General features: G+C 39.0%; 1 protein-coding gene across 4 annotated transcripts in view; it reads right to left on the reverse strand.

The window, feature by feature from the left end:
• Positions 1–1122: 1122 nt before the first annotated feature.
• The window catches only part of SLAIN1 (SLAIN motif family, member 1), a 73824-nt gene continuing 60633 nt past the window's right edge, over positions 1123–14313 (reverse strand). For 2 of the 4 annotated variants that reach the window (XM_006832022.1, XM_006832025.1), the window contains 3 exons: positions 9135–9290; positions 4597–4882; positions 1123–2215 (listed from right to left, as the gene is read on the reverse strand). In XM_006832022.1, the coding sequence (XP_006832085.1) occupies positions 2140–2215; positions 4597–4882; positions 9135–9290 (518 nt within the window). In that variant the 3' untranslated portion in view covers positions 1123–2139. The remainder of the gene's footprint in view (positions 2216–4596; positions 4883–9134; positions 9291–14313) is intronic. The other 2 variants (XM_006832023.1, XM_006832024.1) reach the window with 2 other exon arrangements.

Below are 14313 nucleotides of genomic sequence, written 5' to 3' on the forward strand. Positions count from 1 at the left end.
GATTTTTAAAATATAAATGAGCTTATTTAAATTGAAAACGAATCACACCCATTCATTTCCTCAGTAGAATATAATTGTTGTTGTTGTCAATGCTAAGTGCCTTCAGTCGGTTCTGGCTTATAGTGACCTTGACTAGGGTTTACAAGGAGCAGCTGGAGAGACTGAACCACCAACCTTGTGATTAGCAGTCCAGTGCTTACTCTACAGAGCTACACAAAAATACTACTTTGAGTTCATATAAAACCAGATTCAAAAGTCAGTTTGATCATAATATACTAGGTAAATGTTTAGTCCTCTGAGACTCAGTCTCCAATTTTAAAATGTTGACAACAGCATTAGGTGGCTGTAAGAATAAAATGAAACAAAGGTATACAAAATCTTTAGCACCATTCTTATCACTAAAGGACTGCTTACTAAATATTATTTTTTGTTTTAGCATCGCCTCCTCTAGCCCACATTTCATTTAAAGTGCAAGTTATTTGAAAACCAGTGGTACAATTATATTCAAAGGCACACTTTTAAATAAAAATCTCTAGTAATTTCAGGTAACATTCCATTTTAGACAAAGCCAACATGATACCCTTTACCTAACTTCCCACAGCACCTTTGGGTGAAACGTTTCTAACCATGTACCAGATGTGATTGATGGTGCTTTTCTGTTTTACTGCTGGTGGGAAAAAATTTCAAATGGGACTCCAGAAAGTCACTGCTTAGTGTGCACTGAGCTTCTGATAATCGTGGTGGCAACATTTTGTAAAGAATAGTGGGAAGGACCACATAGCATGCTGAACTTACAGTGAGTGCCACTGAATTACATGGTATAATTGTTGAATGGGCAAATATTTTGTTATACATATATACATAACTAAAAGAAAACACTTTACCCCATAAAATAGGAAAAGCTCAGTTGACAGTGTTCATCCCTAAATGAGTTCTAGGATACTTTTAATGGCCTTTCTAAACGGGATTTGTTAAACCTCATTATAAAATTAAGACCTCAAATTTCTCATTAGAACTGTCTTAGAGAAATCAGAAGTAGGTTTTACAAATATGCTTATAACCACTATGTTACCAGAGTTCCTTAGTGAAATTTTATACGGTACATTCATTCAGGACCGGATATTGCTGAAATAGAATCTTTATTTCTGAACATTCCAAAACAGCAGTATACACAGTAACAAATATTAAGTCATATACCATAAGAAAGCATTCATTAGTGCAAATGGATTTTGTAAAAGGTCTATCAAAAGATTTATTTGCTTTAAAATGCATCCATTTCCAGAAGCCATATTAATAAAACATTACAGTTTCATCCTTTGTAATAAAGTATTGAAAAAAAACCAATCGTGGAATAGTAGCAAACATTGCAGGTTTTAAGTGCAATGAGCTTATGATGCCGGTATAAATATGAAACTCACGTATGACAATAAATTAATAAAAAGACAAGACCATTTAACTCTGCTGTCTGGCAATCCCTTCCAATGCTTCAGGAGACTTTGTGCTCATTGAATGTGAAGTTATATCTCTCAAACTGTATGGTGTATTTTTGCTGATATATCCCCGAGAGCTAAAAAAATAGTACCTTACCACAAAAATATTTTTATGGCACAAAATTTTAAGTTGTTCCATAGTGGTTCACATAGGTGTAAAAAGAAATAGGTGCAAAAAATAAAATCCTGTAAACTATAAAAAGAAAATTAAAATTTAAAAACATAAGTTATAGAGCCTAGTTGTAAATATGCAATGTATTAAAATACAGAACATGTAATGGAAAGATGTCTAGAACACACATAAGTAAATTGAACAGGCTACTTTGAAAAAACTCATATGGCAAAGCATTACTGATACATCTTAATTCTCTCAAAAAGTATTCAGGTACATAGCAGTCTGCAAAAACTTTCTAGATCTAAGTGTCACAATACCGCAACCAGGGATTTGAGAGTGTTGCAGTATCTCAGGCAAATACTGAAGTGCAACAATTAGTCTCTGGTGATTGGTCCATTGAAAAACAATGCAGTAAATATGTTAAAATGCAAAAGGGAAAGAATATCCCAACATCCAATGTTACCCAGCCAGCTGGGTAACACAACCCTCATTTTTTCCTTCCTCCTCATTCTTCACGGGTACATCAAAACTGCATCAATAGCAACCGTCTCTCCAGTTTCCATCTCTCAGAGTGCTGAGTGAAGACAGTGGCTTTGGAGGCTGAAGGAAACTATAACGAGGATGAGAAAAGGGATTATTATTATCATTAATAATCTCATAAAGCCTATAACTTTGATCTACCCTCCCACAATGAGAAACTAGTGGAACTTCACCAGGAGAACCTTGGATTTCACATGTCTAGGTAAGAACAGGAGGTCCTGATGTAGTGCTATAGGAAAGACTACAAGGTCAGCAGTTCAAACCCAATAGCTGTTCTTCCGAAACCCTATACAGGGTCGCTATGAGTCAGAACCAACTCGATGGCACTTAACAACAACATAAGGTATGAACACCATGCTCAAAAGTCCTGTCCCAAGTTCATAGCATAGTGCCTTGTATGTTGTTATGTGCCAACATGAATTTGCAACATAAATAACAAATGATGAGTATCTTTAATGCATGAAAAACATTTAAAAGTTAGAAAGAAAAAAATAAACTCACCAATAGTAAAAATATAAATGGCTGCTTCTCTGAAGCAATGCCAAATAGCTAATCAATGTAGCAAATTAACATGAATAAATTCTCAACATTATTACAGAGAAAGATTTGCCAGACACATTGGAAAAGAACTTTAAAAGAATGATCATATCCAGTATTTGCTTAAGTTTGGAAAACAAACATTCTCATGTGGTCTAAAAGTGACAACCTTTCCACATAGGTAGTTTGGAAATGTATTTTCAAGGATAAATGGGCATTTAAGCTAGAAATTATTCTTCTGGATTTCATCTTAAATAAACAATGGCACATATATACCCATGTGTTTGAGTCTGTCCCATTATAACCTATGTACATCAAACAAGGTGCTTCTCTTTAATTCCAAACATGACAGCATTGCTTGACACTTAATCAGCGAGAACAAGCCAGAATTTACTGAACAAATATGTGTAAAATGACTGCTATCTGGGTAGTGAGATTATGGGTACTTATTACTTTTGTGTGTTTTGCAATAGATTATTATTTTAAAACCTGAGCACCTCATCAAAAGATAAAAAGCAAAACTCTAACAGGGGGCCTACAAAAAGTATGTGAAAAAATGGAATTGAAATACAATGGATTTTTCCACGAACTTTTTGAAGCTCCCTCATACATACCCCACATAAGGAGAAAAAGAATGAGTATCCATATCCCTTTACAGCTTTTACCACAGTTCCACCCCTTTTCTGCATCAAATCCTACTCTTTTAAGAGTGATCTCTAGTTATGATGTCTTTCTTCTCATCTTCCAATCTCTCCCCAATCCACTTGTCTGTATTATTACTATTATTTACTGTAAGATCTTCAAGGATGTCCAGTTCAAGAAGGGCGTGTTGTTATTGTAAACTGGTCTAAAATGCCCCCTGTAAATAATCTGGAATTCTGAAGGGAAAAAAAAAAGTTTTCTCTGGGTCAAACTTAACTTAGCAACAAAAGCTGATCAAGTTCTAGATCAGTATCACCCAGGTGCTATTTACATCGTGAGTGTGGGAGGAAGTTGTACGTGTGCACACACAAGTGCGTCTAACAAATCTTCCCACACTGATCAAAACGGACAAATTCAACAAGTATTTGAGACCCAGTGAGCGGGGTGGCACAATAATTAAGAGCTCAGCTGCTAACCAAAAGGTTGGTGGTTCAAGCCCACTTAGTAGTCACTCATTAGTACAAAGAAGTAGCAATCTGTTCCTGTAAAGATCCTACCCTAGGAAACTCCAGGGGGCAGTTGTACATGGTCATATGAAGTTGCTAAGAGTAGAAATCAACTAGACAGCACCTAAGAACACCACCCTGTGCTGGACACTATTGTTAGCACTAGGCTTCTACCAACGAGCAAAAGAATTTGCAAGTCCACCCTTGTGGCGCTTTCATTCCAGCCAGGAGAGTCAAACAACAAATGGCAAACAATATGAAAGATATTAATAAGATAAGAAGTAGGCCATGTCATTTGTAATAATACTGTGATAATGCTGAGTGAGGAGGGATGGGGCTGGTGAAGCAAGAAAAGGGAAATGAGGAGGTGTGGCAAATCTCATAGCAATTGTCATTTTGGATAGTGGTGACATCTGAGCAAAGATCTAGAATGGAGAGGAAGGAACAAGCCATGCCAACAACTTGGGGGCAGAATAGTACAAAAGCCCTGCCTGGGGACCGAGTTGAGCTGTTCAACTGAAGCAAAAGCAAACAGCACAGCAGGAGGGAAGTGAAGTGGGAGCGAGGAAGCAGAGGAGACTCAATAGGAGGGGATTTACCCACAGAAGGACCCCACCCCATTGCTTGCCAAAGGTAGGAGGACGCAAGGCAGACATAAAAGAGTAGAGTCATGAACTAAGGTTAAACCGAGCCAACGAAAAGTCCAGTTTCCACTTTAAACTAGAAATAAAGTTATGTAAGCAATCAAGCAACCACAGACTCTTACCTTCTAACAGGCTGTGCAATTTTGCTTCTAGGCAGGTTACTCCCGTTTATTGCCAGTGAAGGTCTTGGAAGTGCGCTGCGGCTCATTATTCCAGAAGCTGCGGCTTTGTTTGGTGTGGGGATCCCTGTGTTGGAATACAGCTGTAACCCGTTGGATAAAGGCGTGCTGCTGCTGCTGCCTTGAACAGTTGGGCTCACGTAAGCTGTGGCTTTAAGAGGTTGTCGGGCAGACACTGGGAAATGTCCCACACTGTGGACTCTGTGTTGTAGCTGTCCTGGTGATGGAACTAGAGGAGGAAATAACACGCATATGAGGGAACACTTCAACTACACAAATTAGTCAATGTATATTTGGAAAAACCTATATTATCCAAGAGTATACCATATACATAGGAGCTCTGGTAGCGTAGTGGTTACGACTCGGGCTGTGAACCGCAAGGTCAGCAGTTCGAAACTACCAGCTGCTCCGCGGGAGAAAGATGAGGCTTTCTACTCCCGTAAAGATTTACACCCTCGGAAACCCTGTACAGGGTCGCTATGAGTTGGTTCCAACTCCACGGCACATAACAACAACAACAACAACAACATACTATATACATGCTGTTTTTGCTAACTGCCTTCATGTCAGCGGCCGACTCATGGTGCCCCATGCATGATGAGATCAGACAGTTGGGACCCATAGGGTTTTCACTGATTGATTTTCAGAAGCAGATTGTCCATCTTAGTCTGGAGCATGACTAAACCTGCTCAGCTTGATAGCAGAACGCCTCTACTGACAGAGGGCCACAGATGAGGTGCTCTGACTGGGAATCAAACCAGGGTCTCCTACATGGGAGACGAGGATTTTACCACTGAACCACTACTGCCCTCCATAATGTACGTACAACCCAAACACTTGGAAACCTTATGAGGCAGTTCTACTCTGTCCTACAGGGTCACTGTGAGTCAGAACAGATTTGACAGCAATGAGCAACTATATTTAGAAGCTTGTTATGAGCATAGCCTCCTTTTCTTTAACAATTTGATAATCTCCGAGCTCTCACAGGATAAATGCTTGCTTGCTTGCTTGGAAGAAATTAAGAATTTTCCATTAGTGTTTTGGGAATGTTTTCATAAAAACAAAATGAGGAAAAAATTCAATAGTTATAATTATAGAAAGGATGACAATCCTCACTCGACTCCAACTCACTGCAGACTCACTGCAACCCTGTTAAATGTTGTCACGTGAATTTCAACCCATGGGGACTCCATTTGTGTGGTGCAGAACTTCTCCCCAAGACTTTCAAGGCTGTGGCCTCTTAGAAGCAGCTGCCTGTCTTCTGAGGGGCCTCTGGGTGAGTCTGAACTGTTAACCATTCAGTTAGTACTCCAGCACTTAACAATTTGTGCTACAGACGAACTCTGTTTTTCTTAAATAATATTCACGATGACATCGATCACCCTACCTGGGTTTGCTGGGGAAGATTCAATGGGTTAATCCCAGCAAAGCACTCAAGACACAGTACCTGGTGCCTAGTAAGCACTCAATCAGCCTTAACTATCCTCATCTCGACTGCTGTTGTTAAATGCTTTTGAGTTGGTTCTGACCCACAGTGAATCAGTACAGGGTTTCCATCTCAGTCTGGAGCATGACTAAACCTGTTCATGCGGCTGGTGCATTTGAACCACCGACCTTGTGGTTTAAACCAATCTTGTGGTCCAGCACATTAACCCACAGTGCCACACCAGGACTCCCCTCATATCTGTAACAGCAGCAAAATCCATAAAATGAAGAAAGCTCTCCAGTTATGAACTCCTAAAACCTTCAGGACTATACTAGTTCACTACTTTGTACTGTCTAACATTAAAATTAACACAATGGACTACTGTGCAGATTATAAAAGTTTAAGAGCCATCCCCCAAGGAAAAATATTAATTACAAATTTAATCAAAATTACTGCTGTTTACCAATAATGCAAGTCTTTGCTGCCTATTATTTGAAATTCAGTTAAAAGCAAATATATCCTACTTCCTAAATCAATTGAACTGATTTTGAAGTTAACCAAATGTTGTGGTTGTTTAGTGCCATCTAGTCAGTTCTGACTCACAGTGACCCTGTATAGGGTTTCTGAGCAGAGGCTGATGAGTTTGAAACGCCGAACATGAGGTTCAAACTCACCTTGCGGTTCAACACATGACCCTGTAGCACCACACCAGGACTCCAATCAAATGCAGAATAAGCATATTTGAAAGTGAGGAGAAGAAAAACACACACTCCTGTGTGCATCTATGTTTTTATTAGTTTAGCATCACTTGAAAATATTTCCTCAGAAAATTAGCTTTGGTCAAGTCCATATAGGTGAGCTCTCTATATAGGAATGTTGATATATGTGTTATTGTTGTTAAGTGATGTCAAGTCAGATCCGACCCATAGTGACCCTGTATAGGATTTCCAAGGAACGGTTCATGAATTTGAACTGCCTACACTGTGGTTTAAATGAACCTTGCCTTGCATTCGAGTACTTCTCTACGTTGCCATACCAGGACTCTGAAATAAGTGTTGTTGTTGTTGTTGTTTTTAGGTGCCAACAAGTCAGTACCGACTCATAGTGACTCTATGCACAACAGAACGAAACACTACCCGGACCTGAGCCAACCTCACTATTGTTGCCATGTTTGAGCCCCCTGATGCTGCCACTTTGCCAGTCCATCTCGCTGGGGGGTCTTTCTCTCTGACCCTCTCCACCTTACCAAACATGATATCCTTCTCCAGTGACTGGTCCCTCCTGACAATATGTCCAAAGTATGAGAGACGAAGTTTGGCCATCTGGCCTCCAAGGAGCACTCTGGCTGTTCTTCTTCCAACACAGATCTGTTGGTTCTTTTGGCAGCCCATGGCACTTTCTATATTCTTCTCCAACACCATAACACAGAACATCATTTCTTCTACAGTCTTCTTTATTCACTGTCTAGCTTTCACATTCATATGAGGTGATTGAAAATGCAATGGCTTGGGTCAGGTGCACCTTAGTCCTCAAGCTGATATCTTTGCTCTTCAACACTTTCAAAAAGTCTTGTGCAGCAAATTTGCATAATGCAATACAACGTTTGATTTCTTGACTACTGCTTCCATGAGTGTTGATAGTTGATCCAAGAAGAATGAAGTCCTTGACAATTTCAATCTTTTCTCGGTTGATAAGAATGTTGTTTATTGGACCAGTGGTGAGGATTTTTGTTTTCTTGACATTGAGATGCAATCCACATCGAAGGCTGTGTTCTTTGATTTTCATCAGTAAGTATTTTAAGTTCTCTTCACTTTCAGCAAACAAGGTTGTATCAATCCTGCTGCCATATTTTTCTTCATATAATCCAGCTTCTCAGATGATTTGCTCAGCATACAGGTTGAATGAGTATGGTGAAAGAATACAACCTTGTCACACACCTTTCTTAATTTTAAATGATTCAGTGTTCCATGTTCTGTTCGCACAACTGCCTCTGGGTCCAGGTGGAGATTCCTCATGAGCACAATTAAGTGTTCCGGAATACTCATGCTTTGCAATGTTGTCCAGAGCTTGTCATGATCCACACAATCTAAAGCCTTTGATAGTCAATAAAGCACAGGTGAACATCTTTCTGATTCTCCTTTCAGCCAAGATCCACCGGACATCAGCAATGATATCCCTCATTCCACAGCTTCTTCTGAATCTGGCTTGAGCCTCTGGAAGGTCGCTGTCAATGTATGCTTGTGAATACATGTATGCCATGTATGCAATGAAGATTCTATATGTGTAGAGTATTCAAAAATTTCAATGAAAAATGAAGTCTCTAAGATTCTGCTATAGTGTGTACCCATTTCACTTTGTGATAAAGCAAAATTCTATTGGCTGACATACCATTACTAACATCCATTCCAACCATGAAAACTGTAAAATTAAGTCTTGGTCCAAGACTTAATCCCCAAAACTTATATAGATAGCATGAGCAGATATGTGGGAAAATATCTGTAAGGACCCCAGCCCCAGCCCCAAATTAAAACACACAAACATAACGTTTAACACATTGGAGCACTACACATTGCTGGGAAGTACATATGGAAAATGAATGATGGATTGTATGGTAAACTGAATGGAATAGATAAAAACTACTTTCAGGACACACTAAAATTCAGCTTCATTTAACGGGGAAAATGCTATCAAAGTAACAGCTCATTAAAATAAGTGTGCTTTCTTCAGATTAAGTGTCGAGAAGCCAGTTGGAAAAAGAAGCCTCTATAGGTAAAAAACAAATTAATTTTGTAAGATGAGTGGATAAGTACACCACCATTTAGGGCCTCTAATGCGATCCTTGAACAAAAAGTATAACATATAATTTATTATTATTATTTATTGTTAGCATTGTTGTTGTTGACATGGGTAAAATAAATACAAAAAGTAAAGTCATAGACCAGGAGAAAAATTTCCTTTAGTGTTCTTCCAATTGAAAGAAGGAACTGAACCGTAAGTAGTTTTCATGTTGTTACAACTCACTACAAATTACAAAACCATTAACAGTTGTACTTACTACACGATTGTATTCTTGAAATTCCATTTCCAGCTCCATGCAAGTTTGAGTCAAAACTCTGACTGTTACGCACGGTGACTGGAGAACTAGCGTTGCTATTAACTGTGGTTGTACTTGGCATCCGGGCAAGATTAGGCATACTTCTTCGGAGCTTATCTAAAAAAGCATTTCACAAAGTTAAAACACATACACACAATTTTTGTGATCCAAATCATTAGTCTTTAAAAGTAAATAAGTAATAAAAGTTATACTTTGCTAAATAGCGAACAAAAACCATAATATGCTTTCTGGCCTATAACAAGCTAACAAAAATTAAGCTTAACCACCTGCGTTGAAAAACACACTCAATTAACTCCAGAAGAGTTCCACACCAAAGTGGACTGGTATGCCACTGTAGGATCAAAGTGGACTGTGAACCAAAAGGTCGGCAGTTCAAACCCACCAGTTGCTCCTTGGAAACCCTATACAGGGTCACTATGAGTCGGAACCCACTTGATAGCACTTAACAACAATAATTGTGAAAAGAAAGCAAGCATTTTATAAAAGAGGTAAGGATTAGCTAACCAGTTAGCTACTTATTTGAACTTGATATGTAGAGAAAACTATATTAAAATGAGGTAAGAAAATATTATATCCATTAAATTATGAAAACATAAAAACTAAGTCCTGTTGCGACATCGTAGGATAAGTACTGGATCCCAAGTTAGGTTTGAATTACAAGGTTGTTGTTGCAAACTAACCAGCGCTTCTCAGAGACCCTATACAACAGGGTCATTGTGAGTCAGAACCGACTCGATGGCTCTTAACAGTAACAACATACTACTTAAAACAAAACAAAAAAAACTAGCAGTAGAATCAAAATCAGCACGTTTCTTTACTCACTATGCTAATCTATAAAAACGAAACAAATTATTAAGTTGAGATTCCAACTCAAGATGCTATAAAATGTTCTGACATACCCATTCATCCCATCAATACGGCCATATGAACTTTTGGAAAGTCTTAGCTGTCATGAGTATACCACTAAGATGTTTGGAAAAATTTCTTTAAATGCTACCATTTCTTTCTCCTTGTTGTTAGGACATCTTCTGCCACCAGAGGGAGGCAAAGAGTTGTATGCAGATCTCAAAATTACTGAGATTTGAAATGAGCCTCAAGACTAGGAATTTTTATCAAATTATCACATAGAAACTAAACACTCACATCTAAAGTACATATATCAGGTCACTGAAGTTCATAGTCATTTTCTTTGAAGCCAAATCTGAAAACAAAGGTTATAACTGAATGCTAAGCCAAAAGTTCAGCAAATTACCTAATCCTGAAAATTGGGGTGGGGTCTCCCTTCTCTACTTTAGACTCCAAGTCCTTCCTGTCAATTCTACCTCTTAAACATTAATTTAATGAATCTTCCACTACTGGCTCATTCAGATGCCTATTCTTTGTTGTCCACATTTTCACAAAATCCTTTGAATTGGTCTCCATGCACCCAATCTAGTCCTTCCAATTCATCCTCCCTACAGCCAGTTCCACCCTTCCAGTGCATGACCACTCACCTAGCTAGTCACCCTTTCGCTTAAATCCCTTCAACTCTTAATTATTCCCCTTCATCTGAATATGGCTCTTCAAGACTCTACACACTCTCTACTCTCGTCCCATGCTACCTTCCTGCCAGAGACATGGCCCACTCTCCAACCCTGGTGAACAAATGAAGCTCCCAAATGTACTGCACCTTCTTGTACATGTAGGCATGACGCTGCCTCCACTTGGATAATCTTCCCCAATTTTTTCAAATAATGAATGAACAAGGAAGAAATGATCTAATGTAAACTAAATATCAGACACTAGATAAAGTGGTGGCATAAATGGTGAAGCACTCAACTTCAAGCTGTTCCTACCCACCCAGACCTGGGAAGACGGATCTGGCAAATTGTTTCTGAAAGGTCCCACACAGACTGTGCACACAACGGGTCTCCATGAATCAGAATCGGCTGGACAGCGATGAGCACCACCAGCGACAGAAGATGCAGGGGATGCGGGGGCTGGCTGCTGTGGTGGATGGATACAGTCCCCGATGCTCACTGAGTTCGGTGACTAGAATTGTGTTTTTCAAGCTATTTTTCTTCTCTCATCTTTCCCCAGAAGAAAAATTAAAAGAAGTGTAAATGAAATTAAAATAAAATGTAGCTTCTCCTTAATAAGAATAATTAAATACTCAAGATTAAGATGCTCCGAGGTAGGGTTAAGTTTGGGAGGACCACCACAATGACCCCACGGGATAGAGTAGAACTGCTCCATAGGGTTTCTGACAGTCTAATCTTTATGGGAACAGTCAGTCTCACCTTTCTCCCAGCAGAGCAGCTGGTGGGTACAAACTGGAAATTGTTCGGTTAGCAGTCCAGCACTTAAGCCGCTGCACCACCAGTTTCCTTAGAATATAAAAACCACTGTAATATCTAGGATGTTATTTACCATCTCATCTCTACAGGGGTCCTGGTGTGACACTCTGTAGGATAAGCCCTCAACCACAAGGTCAGCTTGAATCAAAAGATGGGCAGTTCAAACTCACCGGCAGCCCCTCAGAAGCCCTATACAGGGTCACTGTGGATTGGAAACAATTTGATGGTACTTAACAAAAACAACAATTTAGATGCAGCGATAGACTTCAATTTTAAAAACTTTCCAAACCATTATCAAAAGTAGATGCCCTGATGACAAAGTGGGTTACATGTTGGGCTACTAATTGCAAGGTCAGCAGTTCAAATCTACTAGCCACTGTGTCATAGAAATGCAGCTTTCTGCTTCTGCTACGATTTTCAGCCTCAGAAGCCCTACACAAGGTCACTAATAGTTGGAACTGACTCAGTGGCAGTGGGGTAATATAAAAACTGACATACTTAACAAATGTTATAGTATTTTAAACACCTAGACATTTCCACCTAAATATATTGCTATTAAGTGCCATCTCGTTGATTTCAACTCATAGCAACCCTGTGTAGGCTCCTGGACAGACATATATTTCCTGCAGCAAAAAGCTGTGATTTCTGGCCCAGTGCTTATCTTACAGTTAATTTACCTTACAGAAGAATTTGTCTTCAAATAATTCAGCATCTCAGACTATTTGCTCAGCCTACAGATGGAGTAAGTATGGTAAAATAATACAATCCTGGCTCACACCTCTCCTGATTTTAAACCACTCAGTATCTCCTTGGTCTAGAGTCAAACAACTGTCTATTGGTCTATGTACAGGTTCCTCATGAACAGTCAAGTCTTCTGGAATACCCATTCTTTACAAAGTTATAGCTTGTCATGATCCACACAATCAGACGCCTTTGCAGAGTAAACAAAGCACAAGTAAGTGTAGTTCTTGATATTCTCTGCTTTCAGCCAAGATCTAGCTGACATCAGCAATGATAGTCCTAGTTCCACATCCTCTTCTGAATCCAACTCAAGTTTCTGGTTGATCCTTGTTGATGTACTGTTGCAGCCATTTTTTAATTACCTTCAGCAAAATTTTACTTGCCTGTGATATTAACAATAACGTTCGATGCTTTCCACATTCCATTGAGTCACTTGTCTTTGAAATGGCTACAAATATGTATCTCTTCCAGGGGCTGTCTTCCAAATTTCCTGGCATAGATGAGTAAGTGTCTTCAGTCCTATGTCAGTTTCTTGAGATTTCAGTTTATATTCTTTCAATTCCTAGAGCCATATATTTTTTTTCTTAAATGTTTTATTGTGAATTATGTGATAGTTTACTTGGGAGAACATTAGTTTTACATTCATTCTATCGTATATCGTCTCATTGCCATGGTTACAATCCCCTCCATGCAATCCTTCCCCGATACCCCCCAGGGCTTCAGCACACAGTCGCTCTCCCTCTCTGGATCTAGAGCCATATTTTTTGCCAATTCCCTTCAGGGCAGCTTGAACTTCTTCCTTTAGTTCCATCAGTTCTTGATCATATGCTGCCTCTTGAAACGGTTGAACATGGACCATTTCTCTCTGATACAGCGACTCTATATAGCTTCAATCTTCTTTTGATACTTTCTGCATCATTCAATATTTTGCCCAAAGAATCCTTCAATATTACAAGTCAAGACTTAAATTTTTTCTTCAGTTCTTTCACTTTGAGCATGTTCTAACCTTTCCGTTTTCTAGCTCCAGTTCTTTTGCACATTTCATTATAATATTTGACTTTGCCTTTTCAGACTGCCCTTTGAAATTATCTGTTCAGCTCTTCGAGTTTCACATTTCTTGCATTTAATTTAGCATCTCCTGGAAAGCAAGTTTCAAAGTCCCTTCTGACATCCATTTTGGTATGCTTACTATTAAGTAATAAAATTGAGACTAGTACCTTGAAAATACTTAAAAGCATTCTAAGCAACAATATCCTTGGCTGTAAATAACTGATATTTTCTTAATCTTATATACAATGTCAGTAGAAACATCTTTCAAAAATCATACTTATTGGTTTCTAACCTGCCTTTCTGTAGGATCAGCACTGGACTGTGAACCACAAGGTTGGTAGTTCAAACCCATCAGTTGCTCCTCTAAAACCCTATACAGGGTTGATGAGAGTAGGAATTGACTCTATGGCACTTAACAACAACAAACCTGCCTTCTAGCCATGGAAACAGGGTCATTATGAGTATGAACCAACTTGAAGGCACTTAACAACAACAAACAACAACCTGTGACCTGAGAAAAAATAATATACTTAGGAGCTCTGGTAGCGTAGTGGTTACGAATCAGGCTGTGAGCCGCAAGGTCAGCAGTTCGAAACTACCAGCTGTTCCATGGGAGAAAGATGAGGCTTTCTGCTCCCGCAAAGATTTACAACCTTGGAAACCCTGTGCAGTGTAGCTATGAGTCAGAACCGACTCCACGGCACATAACAACAACAACAATGTAAGTAGAACAGCAAGACAAAGGGTCCCTATGATAAAACCCTAAAGTTACTACAGACTTAAATCCAAAATTCTCTGACTACAAAGCAAACATATGCATAGGATACAATTTGGGCAATAGTAAAATGCTTCAAACCATACATTCGAGTTGAGTCTAGAAAGATAAAAATAAAAAATTGGATGAACCTTGAGGACATTATGTTGAGTGAAATTAGTCAGTCACAAAAGGAGAAATACTGCATAGGACCACTACTGTAAAAGACTAAGAAAAA

Source organism: Chrysochloris asiatica, unplaced genomic scaffold (assembly GCF_000296735.1).
Source record: "Chrysochloris asiatica unplaced genomic scaffold, ChrAsi1.0 scaffold00005, whole genome shotgun sequence".
NCBI classification, from domain to species: domain Eukaryota; kingdom Metazoa; phylum Chordata; class Mammalia; order Afrosoricida; family Chrysochloridae; genus Chrysochloris; species Chrysochloris asiatica.